At 51.8% G+C, this 19,118-nt stretch overlaps 1 protein-coding gene across 1 annotated transcript; it reads right to left on the bottom strand.

The window, feature by feature from the left end:
- Positions 1 to 77: 77 nt before the first annotated feature.
- LOC142250812 (uncharacterized) lies at positions 78 to 14,417 on the bottom strand. The gene is made up of 2 exons (XM_075323034.1): positions 13,691 to 14,417; positions 78 to 928 (listed from the first exon to the last, which is right to left on the bottom strand). The coding sequence occupies exons 1-2, from the start codon at positions 14,340 to 14,342 to the stop codon at positions 336 to 338; spliced, it is 1,245 nt and encodes a 414-aa protein (XP_075179149.1). The 5' UTR covers positions 14,343 to 14,417; the 3' UTR covers positions 78 to 335.
- Positions 14,418 to 19,118: the final 4,701 nt, after the last annotated feature.

Here is a 19,118-nt window from a genome sequence, read left to right as displayed (position 1 = left end):
CTTAATAACGAATCATATTACCATACAGTACTAACATAATGCAGCCATACAAAGAATACACAAAAGTGCCATAAAATAAAACACATTTTATTCAGTGTGAAAAGAAATTTGACAAACTAAAAAAAAAAAAAAAGCAATTGAATCAAAATGAACACTAATAAAAATTGGGAAATGAAGACCCATGAGATTTCGCTGCCCAATAGTCGTGGGGACTTTGGCTCGTCAGGGACAAACCAACCTTTCTTTGGATCCAGGGATTGTTAGCTGGACATCGACCACGAATGGTAGAGGAGAAGGTCAACCTTGACAATTGGCTTCCATGGCATGGACAGACATTAGGGTCTGTGGTGCCAACATTGAAGAGCTTTATTGATCCCTCTCTTAATGCCGGTGCACCAGAGCATATGACCTACTGAATTAAGGCAAGAACCATCTTCCTCAAAGAGAAAAACATTTCCTGTCAGACTCTTATAGTGAACCACCTCAACCCCGTAATATTCTAGAGATTTTTGGACTCGTTTGTTCACTCTCTTGCAGGCAAAGTTAAATGTTTTTCGCTTCGTTCCCTCTGGACATATAGGTCTCCTCACGATGCCTGAAAATACAATAACTACTCCAAGAAAAAGAGATTTCAACTTCAAAATATCACATCTAATCTTTTCAGTCAGATCCATAGGACAAACACCGCTATAAATATCATCCCCCCCGGCGTATATAACCAGAATATCGGGGGGTCGGTCCGAACGTGAGTAACGAACAACTGTAGGAATAACACAATCCCAAGTCAGATCTTTAAATCCCAGCCATCGAATGGTGGCCTCTGAAGGTGGAAAACCCAACTGGCGTCCATCTGGAACGAGCGATACTTTTTCCAAGGCCTTAGCAACAAAGGCATTTCCAATAATCCACACTAAGTAAGGACGGCGACCTGCAGGAACAAGAGAAGACAAAAAAATGTAAGAAAACACTCCCGAACACACAGATATCACTTCTACCCACCTGAGGAACCTTTGTGCCCACATCAATGCTAAAGATGAAAACTGCATGAGGAGCAGAGATGACCAAATTCATCCGTAACAAATTGAATTCTGGTGAAATCAAAATTTTCAGTGTTCAATAAGCACAAATCCAGAAATATGGTGGCCAACCAGCTGCCATTTTACAGGATTGTTTTGAGGGCTGAGAAGGGAAAATAATACTAATGTGCTTTAGGCCCTCACTTGACTCCTTACGCCACCTCCTCAGATCCCCAATACACCATGGTGGTCTTAGGTTCTTCCAGAGAAGGTGGGGCGATGCGTGTCATTCATATCAATAACACATGGTGCCCTACTTTCCCATGTGACTTCATGAAGCTTAGCAGTGGAAGAACCAATGACCTTCATGGAGGACCAGGGAGATGCAGTGGTGTCGTCATTTAACACTAAAAGTCCCAGAGAGGGGTCATTTGATATTTTTACCATTGGAACCCTATGGAGCTCGAAATTTCTGGGACTTCTATTGTTAAGTGTTTAGGGCAAGTGAGTAAAGCCTGCTTTACACCATACGATCCAGCATACGTTATCGTATGCGATCGCACCCGCCCCCATCGTATGTGCAGCACGTTCAATTTGTTGAACGTGTTGCACAAACGAGTAACCCCCCGTCACACGTACTTACCCTTCCATACGACCTCGATGTGGGCAGCGAACATCCACTTCCTGGAGTGGGAGGGACGTTTGGCGTCACATCGACGTCACGCGGCAGCCGGCCAATAGAAGCGGAGGGGCGGAGATGAGCGGGACGTAAACATCTCTCCCACTTCTTTCCTTCCGCATTGCCGGCTGGAGCCGTGGGACGCAGGTAAGATCTGTTCAATGTTCTCGGGGTGTCACATACTGTGATTTGTGCTGCCTCGGGAACATTGAACAACCCGATGTGCAATTCTTCAGGATTCAACGACGTGTATGCAATGAACGTTTTAAGTATCAATCACAATCGCATGTACCTGTCACACACTGCAATGTATCTTACGATGCCGGATGTGCTTCACTTACGACGTGACCCCGCCGACACATCGTAAGATAATATTGTAGCGTGTAAAGCGGCCTTTATATGTGTCTTTTTTAATTCTGCCCCTCACCTCTAGATTTTTTTTTCTTGGGGTCTGGAAGGGCCTCAGAGTGTAATAAACTTATTTTCTTATTTTGTACAATTCCAATTCAGACCAAATGAATCGGACTGAAAATTTTTTTAGGGAGTGTCACGAACCACCGGGGGGGGTCACTCAGAAATCCCCCGCGCTGGCTACCAGTACGTCACAATCGGGGGGTAACAAGTGGGGGTCACCCCTCCTTTATACCTCCTGACCGACAGACAGAGCACGTGACGCGCTCTCTAGCGCCCCTCTTAAAGTCAGGCCAATTATGGAATTGCCCCGACAATAAGCAAGGAGGCCGCTATACTACTTATGCCGATTATTGAAGGGTCCCCAGTGAGAGTAGGGTATATATTCCCCCGACCTCCGCGGGCGGAATATATAAAATCTCCCCGAATCTCACTGGCCTCCCCACAATAATCCTTGGCAAAACTCGCTGCACCAACCGATTTACGGTAACTATTAGCCGAACACACAGACGTGGGATTCAAGATCGAGATAACAGAACAACCCAAGATTAATTATATATTTTAATCGGCCGAAGCCACGCTAGAAACTACAATATATACAATAGGGGATCTACAGAATATACATAGGTCAGAGTACAGTTACAATCAAAGCATGGTTTACAAACAGGCATACACAGTTCCAGCAGTTACCTTGTACGTCTGGCCACAGGGGGGCTCCGTGGACCAGGTTTCCAGGATCTCTCTCACAGGTCTTCCCTGACCAGACCCCCGAGCAAAAGAACACTGGGAAATGGCCGAAGTAGGGTTATCAACCTGGGCAAATCCAGGTCCCCTCCTACCTTAGTGACCTCACAGGGAAGCACTGCCACTCCCCCTGCATTGAGTCAGAGTAATATCCCAGAAGGGGCTATTACCTGCAACTCCGGACTGGGAGGTCCGATCGGGATGGTTCTGGTGCCATCAGATCCGCCCGGGTCCCCTCTGCATTTTGAGTCCAAGCACGACTCATTTACCGGACTCCTGCTAGCAGTTCTCTATATTTCGCCGCCCCAGGGTGCCACATAGACGTCGAGGATATGCACAGATTCGGCTTGAAGTCCCGATTCTAACGGTGTAGGGGGTGTATGGCTGAGACGCACGGTAATATCATAACTGGGTATGATATTACTGAGCCAGCAGTATGCTCTCCTGCGGGGACTAGCTACTTTTGGTTTTGCTAGGTCCCTGCCCACTCTCTTTGATGAGTGGACACAGCTCCCAGGGGGTCTTCCTCTCTCTGTGTTTTAGAGGCCTGAGAGAACAAGCAATCTCCATATCAGAGGAGATGGCTGTTGGAGGTGTAAGTGGGACTTCACACCTTTCCAGATGCTGGCATCTGAGAAGTACCTCAGTGTATGAAGGGACAAGGGAGGGTGGTTGCCCTCAGGGGGGTGATGAGAGAAATGATGACTGGACATCATCATTCCTCTTAATATCCCAGGATTTCCCTCACACCTCCCCCCTTTTGAGGGCGCTAGGGGGCAGCACACTCCGGTGTTCCCCCGTGCGCCCGTCCGCGACCTCTCCTTGTCGGGACAGCCCGTCTGCGTTACCGTGGTCACGGCCCCTTTTGTGGCGAATGGTGAAGTGGTATTGCTGGAGCGCAAGGCTCCATCGCAACAACCTCCCATTTGTCCCAGAGACGGTGTGTAACCAGCTGAGGGGATTGTGGTCCGTCTCCACGATGAAGTGGCGCCCGTATAGATAGGGTTGCAGACGCTGCAGAGCCCACACTATGGCCAGGCATTCCTTTTCCATCGTGGAATAGGCCACCTCCCTCGGTAACAGCTTCCTGCTCAGGTACAAGACTGGGTGCTCTTGGCTCGCAGAGTCCACCTGGCTGAGCACCGCACCGAGGCCGAAGTCACTGGCATCGGTCTGTACTACAAACGGCCGCGTGAAGTCGGCTGCCTGTAGCATGGGCGGGCTGGACAGGGCGTCCTTTAGGGCCCGGAGAGCTGTCTCGCAGTCCATTGTCCAATCGACTGCAGAGGGCAGCTTCTTCTTGGTGAGGTCCGTCAAGGGCTTTGCCAGGCTACTATAGTGTGGAACAAACCTCTTATAGTACCCGGCGGTCCCCAAGAAGGACATCACCTGCTTCTTGGTCCTGGGGGTGGGCCAGGATGCGATGGCCTCCACTTTCTCAGGCTCGGGCTTCAGTGTCCTCCCGCCTACCCGGTGACCGAGGTACTGGACCTCGCTCATGGCCAGCTGACACTTTCCCGGCTTGATGGTCAAACCTGCCTGCTGGATCCGCCTGAGCACCTGTGCTAGATGCTCTAGGTGGTCCTCCCAGGTGGGACTGAAGACGGCAATGTCATCCAGGTACGCGGCCGCATACCCTTCAAGTCCCGTGAGCAGGGTGTTGACCATCCGCTGGAAAGTGGCAGGGGCATTCCTCATCCCAAATGGCATCACCGTGGACTTGTACAGTCCAAATGGGGTAATAAAGGCAGAGCGTTCCCTGGCCTTGCGAGTCAGGGGGATCTGCCAATATCCCCGGCTCAGATCCATGATGGTCAGGTACTGAACCCCGGCCAACTGATCGAGCAGGTCATCGATGCGTGGCATTGGGTACGCATCGGCGACCGTGACAGCATTGAGCCCCCTGTAGTCCACGCAGAACCGAGTGGTTCGGTCCTTTTTAGGGACGAGGACTACAGGCGAGGCCCAAGCGCTGTTGGATGCCTGGATCATCCCCAGCTTCAGCATCTCGTCAATCTCCTGGCGCATGTGTCGCTGCACCTCCAGGGAGACCCGATATGCTGAACGCCGGATCGGGGGATGATCCCCAGTGTCCACGTGATGGACAGCCAAGTCAGTCTTTCCAGGCTGGTTGGTAAACAACCCCCGGAAGGGGTGTAGGGTGGCCCACAGCTGGGACCGTTGGTCCTCCAAGAGCTGGTGGCCAACCTCCACATCCTCAATGGATCCGCCTGCCCTAACCTGGGCTAGCATATCCAAGAGGGTTTCCGCTTCTCCCTCCTTGGGCAGGTTGCACACGGGGAGCGCACACGCCTCCCGCTCATGATGTGCCTTCATCATGTTCACATGGAAGGGCTTCCGCCTTCCACGGGCAGGGTCCAGGGTGACCAGGTACGTCACAGGGTTGAGCTGCTGGTACACGAGGTATGGGCCTTCCCAGGCTGCCTGAAGCTTGTCCTGTGGTACGGGGACCAGTACCCACACCTTTTGACCCACTTGGTAGGTCCTCTCACAAGCGTTCTGGTCATACCAACCCTTCTGATCGGCCTGGGCTTGAGCCATATTGTCGTGTACCAGTTGCGTCAAGGCCTGCATTTTGTCCCGGAAGCCCATGACATACTCGATAACCGACACTCCAGGGGTGGCCAAATCCCCTTCCCAAGCCTCTTTCACCAGAGCCAGGGGGCCCCGCACACGTCGCCCGTAAAGGAGCTCAAACGGTGAGAATCCCGTTGAGGCCTGTGGAAATAACAGGTGAGGGAGATACCGCTCCCAGTCACGCCCATGGGAGTCGACCAACATCTTAAGCATCTGCTTTAAGGTGCCATTGAACCGCTCGCACAGGCCATTAGTCTGTGGATGGTACGGGCTGGCCACCAGATGTCGCACCTGGACTTGCTTACAGAGGGCCTCCATCAGCTGGGACATGAATTGGGTCCCCCGGTCAGTGAGCATTTCCTGGGGAAAACCCACTCGGGAGAAAATCTCCAGCAATGCGGTGGCCACCTTGTCAGCCCGAATGGACGACAAGGCCGCTGCTTCAGGGTACCGGGTGGCATAGTCCACTACCGTCAGTATGAAGCGTTTCCCGGAGCTACTGGGGATGCCCAGCGGGCCGACCAGATCCACAGCCACCCTCCTTAAAGGCTCATCGATGATGGGCAGAGATACCAGTGGGGCTTTGGGGTGTGGCCCCGCCTTCCCCACTCTCTGACAGGTTTCACACGAACGGCAGTAGGCAGCCACATCGGCCCCCATTTTTGGCCAGTAGAAATGCTGGTTTAACCTGGCCTTGGTCTTAGCGATCCCTAGGCGTCCGGCCATCGGAATCTCATGTGCGATCCGCAACAACTCCGTCCGGAATGGATAGGGTACCACCAACTGTCGGTCACTGGGCCACGCCTCCGGTGAACCCTGCTGGACCGTGACCCGGTACAGCCGTCCTTGGTCCCAGACCACTCGCTCCGGGTCCGAGTCCGAGGGAGGCTGTGCCGCCTGCTCCTTTAGAGCTTTCAGGCTGTCGTCAGCTTCTAACGCTGCCTGAAACCCGTGACTAGATGTGGCCAGAATCGACGAGACTGTCACATCTTCGGTCAGTACCCCTGGACCTGTGTCCTGGCCTCCACCTGACTCGGCTGCCACTTGGTCAGAAGGGGAAGAGCCATCGGACCTCCGGGAGGCCCCTTGGGTTCCAGCACTCCCACTGCGGGTGACAGCGGCCACAGCCGCTGTGACCGTGGGTCGTGCCTGCTCCTCCTCCGTCCTGACCAAGTCGTTGGTTCAGGCAGACCTACCTGGCTTCCTGACACCCCGGTTGTGGGGGAACCCTGCACCGAGATCTTACCTGGGAGCACTTCCACTCCGGGACCGGCCCCAATCTCACCTGCCTGTTCCCCCCCTGCAGCAACAGAACCCCGCTGTGAAATCTCTGGGGACCCCACATTTGCTGTGGTAGCCCCCACCCCACACACTGGTCCTCCCCCTGCAGCACCCTGCTCTCTGCTTATCCCTGCAGAGGGCAACAGATCCCAGCTCACTGGCTGATCACTTGTAGAGGCATTGTCCCACCTTCCTCTGACCCCCTCCCCTCCTGTCACAGCTGCAGCTGTGTGTGTGTCTATGCAAGCAGAAAAATCAGAGTTCACTCCCTCCTCCCTTACATCATTCATAGAGAACACATTAACATTGTCAGGAGGCATGTCAGTACTGGCTGAAGGTTCAGCCCTTGGGGAGGGCCCAAACTGGGAGGTTATCTGCCCCAAATCTGTCCCAAGTAGCACGTTTTCAGGGATCCGATCAGTTACCCCCACCTCCCTCACCCCTCGTCCTGCGACCCAGTCCAAATAAATGCCAGCAACAGGCAGCGCCGGGTCAATGCCTCCAATCCCGGAGACAGCGAGGGTTTTTCCAGGTACCAAGTCTTGGGGGGACACCATCTCAGGCCGCACCAGAGTCACCTCCGAGGCTCTGTCTCGCAGTCCTATGGTCACAGACCGGCCGACGGTGACAGGTTGGAAGCTGTCCAGGGACCTACCACCGCCCCCACCCACACAATACACCTTGGGCGGCCCTTGGGACGGGGACGGAGCCGGGGCCTTGGGACGCTGAGGGCACATGGCCTTGAAGTGTCCAGGTTGGTTGCACTGGTGGCACCGTCTTGGTTCTGCCACGGGCCTGGAGAGGGGAGTTGAGGGGGACACCCCCTGCAGTCTAGGGGCAGGTGGGGCAGTCGCAGAATTCATCTTACCCCCTCTCCAGGTGCTACTGGTGGCCGCTCTCCTGGCCTCAGGGGCCCGATTGTTGGTGTAGTCATCAGCCAGGGCAGCTGTAGCCGTGCACCCCTTTGGCTTCTGGTCTCGGATGAACTGGCGGAGATCCTCAGGGCAGTTCCACAAGAGTTGCTCTGTGATGACCAAGTCTAGGATCTCTGGTCCGGTGAAAAGCTGCAGGCCTTGGGTCCAGTGGTCGGCAGCTCGGGCAAGTTCCCACCGGTGGTCAGCCCAGGAGTCCTTTGGTCCCTTCTGCAGGGTCCGGAACTTCTTGCGGTAGGACTCCGGAGTGAGGTTGTACTGTTGGATCAGGGCCCGCTTGATGGTGTCGTAGCCCTGATCTGCCTCAGTAGGCAAGTCCCCAAGGATTTCCAGGGCCTTACCCCTTAAACGGGGGGGCAGGTATTTGGCCCACTGGTCCTTGTCGAGATGGTGCTGCAGGCAAGTCCGTTCAAAAGCAGTCAGGAAAGAGTCCAAGTCTCCATCCTTCTCCAGCACGGGAAAGTCCTCAACACGGACATTTGGAAGTTTGGTGTCTTGAAGGTCACGTGTGGCTGATGAGGGCTGGAGCGTGGCTAGATGCAGCTGGTGGTCACGGTCTGCCTGTCGCTCTCGCTCTTCACACGCTGCCTGCCGCTCCGCAGCCTCAGCCTAACACGCTGCCCTGCGCTCTGCAGCTTCACGTTCTGCCCTGCGCTCTCGCTCCGCAGCCTCACGCTCTGCCTTGCGCTCTGCCATGAGTTCCTTGTAGCCCTCCCGGTCTCCAGCCTGGAGTAGGGCCATAGCCATTTGAAGAAGGCTATCCGAGCCTGCCCGGCTCGGTGGAATGGCACGTGGTGATCTGCGGCCCGCTGCGGAGCCTGGTGATTCACTGTCCATTGCAGAGCGGAGGGCTGGCATCTGGCTCGTTGAGGACCCTTGGGTGAGCTGCTCCTCATCTTGTCCATAATTGCCAGGTTGTGCACTGTCCTCTGCAGAACGGTTCTCTGGCGTCGGGCTCCTGGAGGACTCGTGGTCAACCTCCTCATTGTTGTCCACAGCACCGTCCTCCCTCTCTTCGGCTCCTGCCTTAGCATTGGCCTGTTCCATAGCTCTGCTCCTGGTGCCATCAGCCATTGTTGCAGACTTTGGTCACTGACACAGAACTAACACCTGATGCACCCACACACTCCACTGTATCAGCACTCTGACACTCTAGTGTTGAGCTAGTCTGAAGACCCCAGCAGCCACAGCTGCTGCAGGCAGTCTTTAGAGTCTGGGAGTATGGGTCTCACACTCACACACACTATTATCTCGATCCCACCGCTATGCCACCAATATGTCACGAACCACCGGGGGGGGGTCACTCAGAAATCCCCCGCGCTGGCTACCAGTATGTCACAATCGGGGGGTAACAAGTGGGGGTCACCCCTCCTTTATACCTCCCAACCGACAGACAGAGCACGTGACGCGCTCTCTAGCGCCCCTCTTATAGTCAAGCCAATTATGGAATTGCCCGACAATAAGCAAGGAGGCCGCTATACTACTTATGCCGATTATTGAAGGGTCCCCGGTGAGAGTAGGGTATATATTCCCCCGACCTCCGCGGGCGGAATATATAAAATCTCCCCGAATCTCACTGGCCTCCCCACAATAATCCTTGGCACAACTCGCTGCCACCAACCGATTTAGGGTAACTATTAGCCGAACACACAGACGTGGGATTCAAGATCGAGATAACAGAACAACCCAAGATTAATTATATATTTTAATCGGCCGAAGCCACACTAGAAACTACAATATATACAATAGGGAATCTACAGAATATACATATGTCAGAGTACAGTTACAGATAAAGCATGGTTTACAAACAGGCATACACAGTTCCAGCAGTTACCTTGTGTGTCTGGCCACAGGGGGGCGCCGTGGACCAGGTTTCCAGGATCTCTCTCACAGGTCTTCCCTGACCAGACCCCCGAGCAAAAGAACACTTGGAAATGGCCGAAGTAGGGTTATCAACCTGGGCAAATCCAGGTCCCCTCCTACCTTAGTGACCTCACAGGGAAGCACTGCCACTCCCCCTGCATTGAGTCAGAGTAATATCCCAGAAGGGGCTATTACCTGCAACTCCGGACTGGGAGGTCCGATCGGGATGGTTCTGGTGCCATCAGATCCGCCCTGGTCACCTCTGCATTTTGAGTCCAAGCACGACTCATTTACCGGACTCCTACTAGCAGTTCTCTATATCTCGCCGCCCCAGGGTGCCACATAGACGTCGAGTATATGCACAGATTCGGCTTGAAGTCCCGATTCTAACGGTGTAGGGGGTGTATGGCTGAGACGCACGGTAATATCATAACTGGGTATGATATTACGGAGCCAGCAGTATGCTCTCCTGCGGGGACTAGCTACTTTTGGTTTTGCTAGGTCCCTGCCCACTCTCTTTGATGAGTGGACACAGCTCCCAGGGGGTCTTCCTCTCTCTGTGTTTTAGAGGCCTGAGAGAACATGCAATCTCCATATCAGAGGAGATGGCTGTTGGAGGTGTAAGTGGGACTTCACACCTTTCCAGATGCTGGCATCTGAGAAGTACCTCAGTGTGTGAAGGGACAAGGGAGGGGGGTTGCCCTCAGGGGGGTGATGAGAGAAATGATGACTGGACATCATCATTCCTCTTAATATCCCTATTATTCTAAGTCCTGTTGTGTATAAGTATGTGACTTATTCTAAGTCCTGTTGTGTATAAGTATGTGACTTATTCTAAGTCCTGTTGTGTATAAGTATGTGACTTATTCTAAGTCCTGTTGTGTATAAGTATGTGACATATTCTAAGTCCTGTTGTGTATAAGTATGTGACTCTTCAGATTTTGTGTTATACCATGCCTGATGAAGAGACCTGAGTAGTCTCGAAAGCTTGCAATTATTACCATCTTTTCAGTTAGCCATTAAAAGGTATCAACCACTGAGGACTCTCTGTTCTTTTAAACAATTTTTTTATCTCTACTGGCTAACACGGTACAAAGATATATTTTACTTGTATCAAAATGGAGGATACCAGAATGTACCGCATCTTTATGGAACTAAAGACACTTCTGAAGAAACGCGCACAACTGGACAGCGACATATTTTTCTGTGCTCCTCTGACCATCCGAGCGTGTCACAGCCCTGGACCAGACCCTTATCAAAGGACAATAAAACTTTCACACTGAACTGCAGCAGTATTTATGGCTAGAACAGCTTGTCCCCCTGCCATAGAGATAGTTCTGTTTCATATAACTTGTTCTTTTTTTTTTTTTTTTTTTTTTTTTTTTTTTACTGCACTATTCTAAGTCCTGTTGTGTATAAGTATGTGACTCTTCAGATTTTGTGTTATACCATGCCTGATGAAGAGACCTGAGTAGTCTCGAAAGCTTGCAATTATTACCATCTTTTCAGTTAGCCATTAAAAGGTATCAACCACTGAGGACTCTCTGTTCTTTTAAACAATTTTTTTATCTTAATATCCCAGGATTTCACTCACAGGGAGATATACTGATGTCATGTAATGGACAAACTCAAACAATTCTTCTGGCCCACCCGTAGAACATAAGGCCAACAAGTATCATGGTGGTATTTAGACATTACGAAGGACCCAACTTTTTGGTAACATTCACTGATGGTTTTGTTCTCTGTCAAAAGCCGATTCATGAGACCCTCAGATGACGGGATCTTCACTGTAATCCTGTTAGGGTAATCTTCATGGGTCTTCTGAAGAAGACAACCCTTACATTTTTGAAAAAAGTTTTTTTTATTTTTCATATAATGAGCTGTATCATTAAAAAAAATAATGCAGTTTTCCCACTGGTCACTGAGGTTATTCTAGACTCGTCATGCTTGAACTTTGAGGAAATCCACATGTACATTAGCACCAATAATTTGTATTGAAGCATCTAAAGTACAGGTCATTGTGAAGGGAAGAGAAGGAGGTGACATCACCTACTGTGATTGGTGTATTCTGTAGTATCAGTTGTGTATAGAGGTGTTATCAGTCATTGTGACCCAGTCTGTGATAATAATGAGGCTGCTGTAAAATCTTCCGTAAAGAACAGGAAGTACGAGTCTAAAATGGCCCAAGAGGTCACTGTGCAATTGCAGAATTTCCATCTTCTTATAATACAGAATATAATATAGGGGGAAAAAATTGGTGAATTAAAAAATATTTATACAGGTGCAGCTCTTTTTCCTGCTAGCAGCTCCTGGTTGATTTCTTCACGTGCAGCCATTTTGTGACCACTCCCATCTCCTTCAAATAGTCACTTTACCCATTACCTGGTGCTGGAAATAGATTTTCTTCTATACTGACCAACCAGGAGGCAGCCATCTCGAGGAGCTACTGGATATCTGCTGCTAGCATACTTCAGCTGGAGCCTTATTGTTTGTAGCTTCCACGTTTGTGTTTTTGTCGTTGTTCCTGTCACGACGCGGACTAAGAGAAAGTCCGGTGTGAGGCCAAACACCCAACTAACAGGGGTAACACCAGAACAAACAAGGGGTACACCGGGGACACTTTAACAATAATGGGCCCTAGTGCGAATGAGAGGGAAGATGGATACCTCCTTCACTTACCTGCCACTGTACCCTGCACTCCTAGCCATATTCAGGTTCCTCATCTGTTACCAAGCAGGAGTCAGAAGCCCTGAGTAACCCAATAATAGTCCTGGCTAAGGAGTGGGCAGGTAAGGATGCTAGCCCCACTGCTGCACTAAAACAACACACCAGGGAAGGAAGACAGATGGTGGAAACACAACGATAAATTGCTGCAGTCAGCATCAAGACTGCAGCCACCAGAGCAGCTTGAACAGAGGGTTATGGCAGCTCCCTCCACCTCTTGGCCCAGTAACCAAATGGCACAGAATAACTGGCACCATCTGCTGATATCAGCGGGTATATAAAGGGACTGGGAGTGGTCGCAGAAATACCTGACCAGGATTCAGAAGCTCCTGGAAAGCAAACTGACATTAACTCTACGACTACCAAAGGCAAGGAAATCTATTTAATATTCAGAGTCTAGAATTGAAATGAATCTCAAGTCTTAAATCTGTCACTAGTCTCATAATGCAGAGAAACAGGTGTGACAGTTCTTCTACTGTTTTTCTACCCCGGTGTTCTCTTATTTGTAGTGGTGGGACAATTGCTCTTGCCGGCCTGCTCACTAGCCAGGGTGAGTGCTGGAATGAGGTATCCTATTATAGATTTAGATGAGTTCAGGAGGTGTCCCCGCTCTCCTCTCCCTAGAGTAGGAGTCGGGAGCCAGATGTGGCTCCATCTGGCTCGCAGACAAATCTTTAATAAAAATATACCATATTTTCTGGTTTGTAAGACACACTTTTTCCCCAAAACTGGAAAAAATGGCGGTGCATTTTACAAAACGCATACCGCTTACCGGGGCGGCAGTGGTGGCACAGGGTCGGCGATACTGTGGGCTCATTGGGTGCCGCAGCGTACTGTGAGCTGCTTTGAATCTTCCGCAGTTGACGAGATCGACTTCAAGAAAACAGCTGTGGAGGCGGTGCATGCGCAGATAGAAATCTGCGGCCATTTTTATTTTAAGTCCTTTGCGTCGACCTGTGCACGCGCCGCAGCCATTTTCTTGGTGTCGATCTCGTCAATTGCGGGAGATTCAAAGCAGCATGTCAGCAGATCAATGGTGCCTGCCGCCATGACACCCCCCCAAGCCCACAGCAGTATAACTGACCCTCCGCACACTGACCCACTTGAGCCGCGACACCCCCTCATCTGTGCTCGCAGCATTGCCTACCCTGCCTCCTGGGACCTTCTGAGCCTTTCCACCACCGCCGTTCCCCCTCCCGGTGAGTATGGTTCTCACAGCATTACATTTTAAAATATGTGGCGTTCATGGCTCTCTCAGCCAAAAAGGTTCCCGACCCCTGCCCTAAAGCTAGGGCCCACTGTTGTACCCTGTATGTGTTGTTGCTCATTGGTGGCTTATATGCCGTTATATACTGAAGTCTAGGTTGGGTTGGAGAGGACACCCCGTGACGACTTCAGGATTCCAGATGCGCGAAGGTTGATTGTCAATTACAAACCCTTACCTTGAACAGATCTGATCCGCGTCAGCGTTTTTTCAAAGGGTTCCTCCTGTTGTAGCTCTATTGCAGCTGAACATCTTTCTATACGTAATTCAATGGACTCCTCCTCCGTGTTGCTGGAATGGGTTGTATCGGGAACTTTGCCATTTCTAGTATTGTCGCATGTTTCAGCCTTGAGCGTGCACTGGTTTGGTGACGGACTAGACTGCTGCTGCCCGCTGTCATCACTGGGCTTCTGGTCCTCTATAGGTACATTACCAGCGACCTCAGAAGACGGTCCGTTGTCTGATCCGCGCTGGAAAGCCGCATTAACCGGAATCTGCAAATCTTCATCACTGTAGTTGTGTGAAGCATCTTGTGAATCAGAGTCTAAACTGAATGGAGTTTCTGCAGGACAAGGCTCCTCTGAAGTCGGGCGCGGCCCACCAGACACTTCTGGAGGGTCCTTGCTGCTGACTTTGCATCGATTTCTGGGCACCGGGGATGGACTCCTGCGCTCCAAAGCTCTTCCCCTCTTAGCACATGGAGGGGGATCTTGTGATCCTTTTCCTTCATCTGGAAGGATTTCTGCCACTTTCTCTCGCAGCCAGGCTTCTCCTCTCACCAGAGCTGCTGCACGCATCTTCTCAAGCAATTCCTCCAGGGCTGCAGACATGGCCGACCCTCTGCAGCCCAGCAATGTGCACACACGTCCTATATATATCAGTGCAGGCCACACTCCTCCTCATCCTCTCTGATCTCCCAGCATGCTCCAGGAAACCAGTAACACAATACACACTGGGAGGAGGGAATCAGCAATGCAGAAACCTGCAGGAGATAGGACTGAGGAGACTGATCGCAGCGGTCTATGTATGGCAAATGTCCCCGCGTGTCCCCCGTGCCCACCCCGGCCGCTGCCCCCGCTATGATCCGCTGCACACAGGATTCTCTGCACTGGTGTGTAATGCAGCGGTGGACGTATCATTGGTGCAATCTGTGCAGCTGCGCGGGGGCCCAAAAGCTCAGGGGCCATTTACTACCTACAAAGCAGGTGAAATTGTGCGTTTTTATGAACTTTTGGCTGCAAAACGACCATATATTTAGTTGTTTTCAGTCTGTATCCGCCAGTGGTGACATTATATATAAAATTATGATTTGAAAAGTTTGAGCCAAAGCCTCGAGTCTATTCTCCGGCCATTGCTGTTAGTGACGGATGATGGCCGGCTAAGGCCTCGAGTCTATTCTCCGGCCATTGCTGTTAGTGACGGATGATGGCCGGCTAAGGCCTCGAGTCTATTCTCCGGCCATTGCTGTTAGTGACGGATGATGGCCGGCTAAGGCCTCGAGTCTATTCTCCGGCCATTGCTGTTAGTGACGGATGATGGCCGGCTAAGGCCTCGAGTCTATTCTCCGGCCATTGCTGTTAGTGACGGATGATGGCCGGCTAAGGCCTCGAGTCTATTCTCCGGCCATTGCTGTTAGTGACGGATGATGGCTGGCTAAGGCCTCGAGTCTATTCTCCGGCCATTGCTGTTAGTGACGGATGATGGCTGGCTAAGGCCTCGAGTCTATTCTCCGGCCATTGCTGTTAGTGACGGATGATGGCTGGCTAAGGCCTCGAGTCTATTCTCCGGCCATTGCTGTTAGTGACGGATGATGGCTGGCTAAGGCCTCGAGTCTATTCTCCGGCCATTGCTGTTAGTGACGGATGATGGCTGGCTAAGGCCTCGAGTCTATTCTCCGGCCATTGCTGTTAGTGACGGATGATGGCTGGCTAAGGCTTCGTGCACACTGTGAGGATTTGTTCCTCTCCTGGTTTTGGCTACAAATACTGAGGTAAAATACTGACCGATCAGAGGAAAAGTATAATAGTAACACAGGCGCCTTTTCTGCATTTTTCACCCTCTCCTGGGTTTGGCTTACAAATTCTGAGGTAAAAAATTCACCACATGGCCACCTCACAGCATCTACTGCGTGTGGCGTGGGCTCCGCTCCCCTCCATGCAGCGTTACCAAGTGTTTGGGGGAATGGTGGATCACCTCAGACCCCCACTTGTGGCGAAATGCTCATCATGCCTCATAGCAGAAGCAGGCCTAATTTTTAGGCTGCTTTCACACATCCGGTTTGAGCTCTGCGGCTCAATCCGGCTGTGAAACCTATGCAACAGATGCGGTGAAAACACCGCATCCTTTGCATAAGCTTTTTACATGCGGCCCGTCCGGTTTTTGCCGCATCCGGCATCCATAGGGATGCATTGAGAAAAGCGCCGCATCGGCCGGATGCGGCGCAATGCGTTTTTTTTTGCCGCACAAAAAAATTGCCAGGCAACGTTCCATCCATTTGCCGCATCGGCTAAATCTGCCGCATGCGGCAAAAACCGGACCGAACGCAAGGCCATGCGGCACTAATTAAAGTCTATGCAGGAAAAACGCAACCGGCAGCAAAAAAAAAGGTTGCGTTTTTCCTGCAAAGTGCCGGATTGTGCCGCATAGCAAAAACTGGAGGTGTGAAAGCAGCCTTAGGGGTACTATACTTTGTGGAGGGGCAGCGTAGAGTTATCATACCATACCCCATACTCTGGAATGCTCTGCTACAACATATCAGACTCTCGCCTACCTTGGCAAGCTTCAAAAGGAACCTGAAGACCCATCTCTTCCAACAAACCTACAACCTGCCGTAACCCTCAGTCTGATGCAGCGCCGCACAATCAGCTCTACCCTAACCTACTGTATCCTCACCTATCCCTTGTAGACTGTGAGCCCTCGCGGGCAGGGACCTCTCTCCTCCTGTGGACTGTGAGCCCTCGCGGGCAGGGTCCTCTCCTCCTGTAGACTGTGAGCCCTCGCGGGCAGGGTCCTCTTTCCTCCTGTAGACTGTGAGCCCTCGCGGGCAGGGTCCTCTCTCCTCCTGTAGACTGTGAGCCCTCGCGGGCAGGGTCCTCTCTCCTCCTGTGGACTGTGAGCCCTCGCGGGCAGGGTCCTCTCCTCCTGTAGACTGTGAGCCCTCGCGGGCAGGGTCCTCTCTCCTCCTGTAGACTATACAAGATAAGGCAGAAAAGGGGTTAATGCTGCGCATCAGCCAAATGAAGACGTATAATGTTGATGAAGATGAGTATTCTTTTATTTCAAATTTATTGAAATAAAAGAATACTCATCTTCATCAACATTATACGTCTTCATTTGGCTGATGCGCAGCATTAACCCCTTTTCTGCCTTATCTTGTATGCTCATCCACGTGGGGCTGCAGCAGACGCCATTATCTCATGCGCACTAGTGGTTGTGACTGTCACAACTGATCCAGGTGAGTGTATATTTTCCAGGTATACCCCACTGATCACTTTGGTGTTACACTATCAGCGCTCCTTATTTTCAGATCTATCCTCCTGTAGACTGTGAGCCCTCGCGGGCAGGGTCCTCTCTCCTCCTGTAGACTGTGAGCCCTCGCGGGCAGGGTCCTCTCTCCTCCTGTAGACTGTGAGGCCTCGCGGGCAGGGTCCTCTCTCCTCCTGTAGACTGTGAGCCCTCGCGGGCAGGGTCCTCTCTCCTCCTGTAGACTGTGAGCCCTCGCAGGCAGGGTCCTCTCTCCTCCTGTAGACTGTGAGCCCTCGCGGGCAGGGACCTCTCTCCTCCTGTAGACTGTGAGCCCTCGCGGGCAGGGACCTCTCTCCTCCTGTAGACTGTGAGCCCTCGCGGGCAGGGACCTCTCTCCTCTTGTACCTGTCTGTGCCTTGTATTGTTTATGATTATTGTACTTGTCCCTATTATGTACACCCCTTTCACATGTAAAGCGCCATGGAATTGATGGCGCTATAAAATAATAATAAATAATAATAATAATAATATGGGGTATGAAAAGAATGAACATATTGTGAGTAGGATCAGCTACTCACAATACAATACAGTGTTGTTCCAGCTTTAATATATATATATATATATATATATATTATACTTCTAATATATAAAGCTGAGTCTATGTATGTGTGTATGTATGCATGTAAGTGTGTGTGTGCGCATGTGTGTGCGTATATATGTATGTGTGGCGCCCTGGACTATCAGGTCGTCACAGGGTATTGCACAATCTGCCCTCCCGTGCAGTATCCACCTCCTCCTTGGTTATGGGTCCCCAACTACACGGTGTTGCCAACATCAGTCAATGAAAGTCCTAGGTACACTCTACACCACACCCACCAGGCACACCAGTGGACGGCCTGAGTGGAATAGGGTCGCCCACTTGGGGGGTTGGTTAAGGGGAGGTCAGGAGTCTCAGTCAGTTCAGTTCAGTTGAGTGTCAGTTCAGGAGAGTGAAGGAGAGGAGGACAGGAGCAGGGCTCCTAGGAAGCTGTCTAGGTAGCAGACAGTGGTCTAGGCCTAGTAGGAACTGGACCCCCGGTCACAGGGGATCTCGACAAGGGGCACGGAACTGTCGAGGAGGACAGCCGGTGACCTTGCACAATCATTGGGCTGGGACCAGGGCACGACGGGGTACGTGGACCCTAGGTCAGGGAGTAGCTTCAGACAACCTGACAATTTACCCGACGAGAACGGAGCCTTCAAGATCCGCTATCCCCCCGCTCCAAAATCGGGGTACTAGCGCAACGAGGGGGATAGGACTTTCCACTAAAACGGTCCCGAAAATCCCAAGCGTGAACCCTGAGAGCAAGCTCCCACAGTTAGCTACACTGGAGAGCGGGACCCGACTAGTTTTATGCTACCGGGACCACCAGAAGAGAGAACTTAGTGCCAGGTGTAAGGTCACAGATCACCAGGCAACACCATCAGGGACGGGACCCAACCTAGCTCCCCTCAGCGGCAGCGGTTTCCAGAACTTTGGTTTATCCAGTTGTTGGTGTCAGCTCTGTGGACTGAGTGAGTACGCAAGTGACCCCCTTCACTCCCCATGGCACTCCCCAAATACTATCACTGAGCAACTGGGGCATTCCCCTACCCCTGGAGGGTTCTAACACCTGGCTGCCCCATTCCATCACCCCCGGGTACTCCCAACTGCAGCGGTGTTACTCCAAATTACCACATACCACGGGTGGTGTCATGAACTTTAACACAATCCCCTGTAAATACCCCCTTCATATGAGTGTATGAGTGGCCGCACGACCCACGGGTCCAGAGACCCCTCGAGCCACCGCGGATCGGGATCCGAGCAGCCCGGCTGCTGATACGAGGGCGGCACATATGTATGTGTGTCGTCCAGGGAAGGTTATACTCGGTCCCGGGCGGTTGCAAATGGGAATGTCACTCTGGTGGCCGTTGCCCGGTCCCGTGCCCTGGAGCTTCTCTTGTAAAAGGGGCATTATTTTAAGTAGGGATGAAAGTTAGTGTACGTGACGCCACCTGCGGGTTGTGGATAAGGGTGGAGAACCACCGCTGCTTAATGTGGGTACTCCCAAGGCTGGTGGTGGCTGCAGCAACGATGTTGGGCCCTCCGCAGGTAGAGCTGT

The sequence above is a fragment of the Anomaloglossus baeobatrachus genome, chromosome 9 (assembly GCF_048569485.1).
Source record: "Anomaloglossus baeobatrachus isolate aAnoBae1 chromosome 9, aAnoBae1.hap1, whole genome shotgun sequence".
NCBI classification, from domain to species: Eukaryota; Metazoa; Chordata; class Amphibia; order Anura; family Aromobatidae; genus Anomaloglossus; species Anomaloglossus baeobatrachus.
This window is presented reverse-complemented; position numbering and strand designations above follow the sequence as displayed.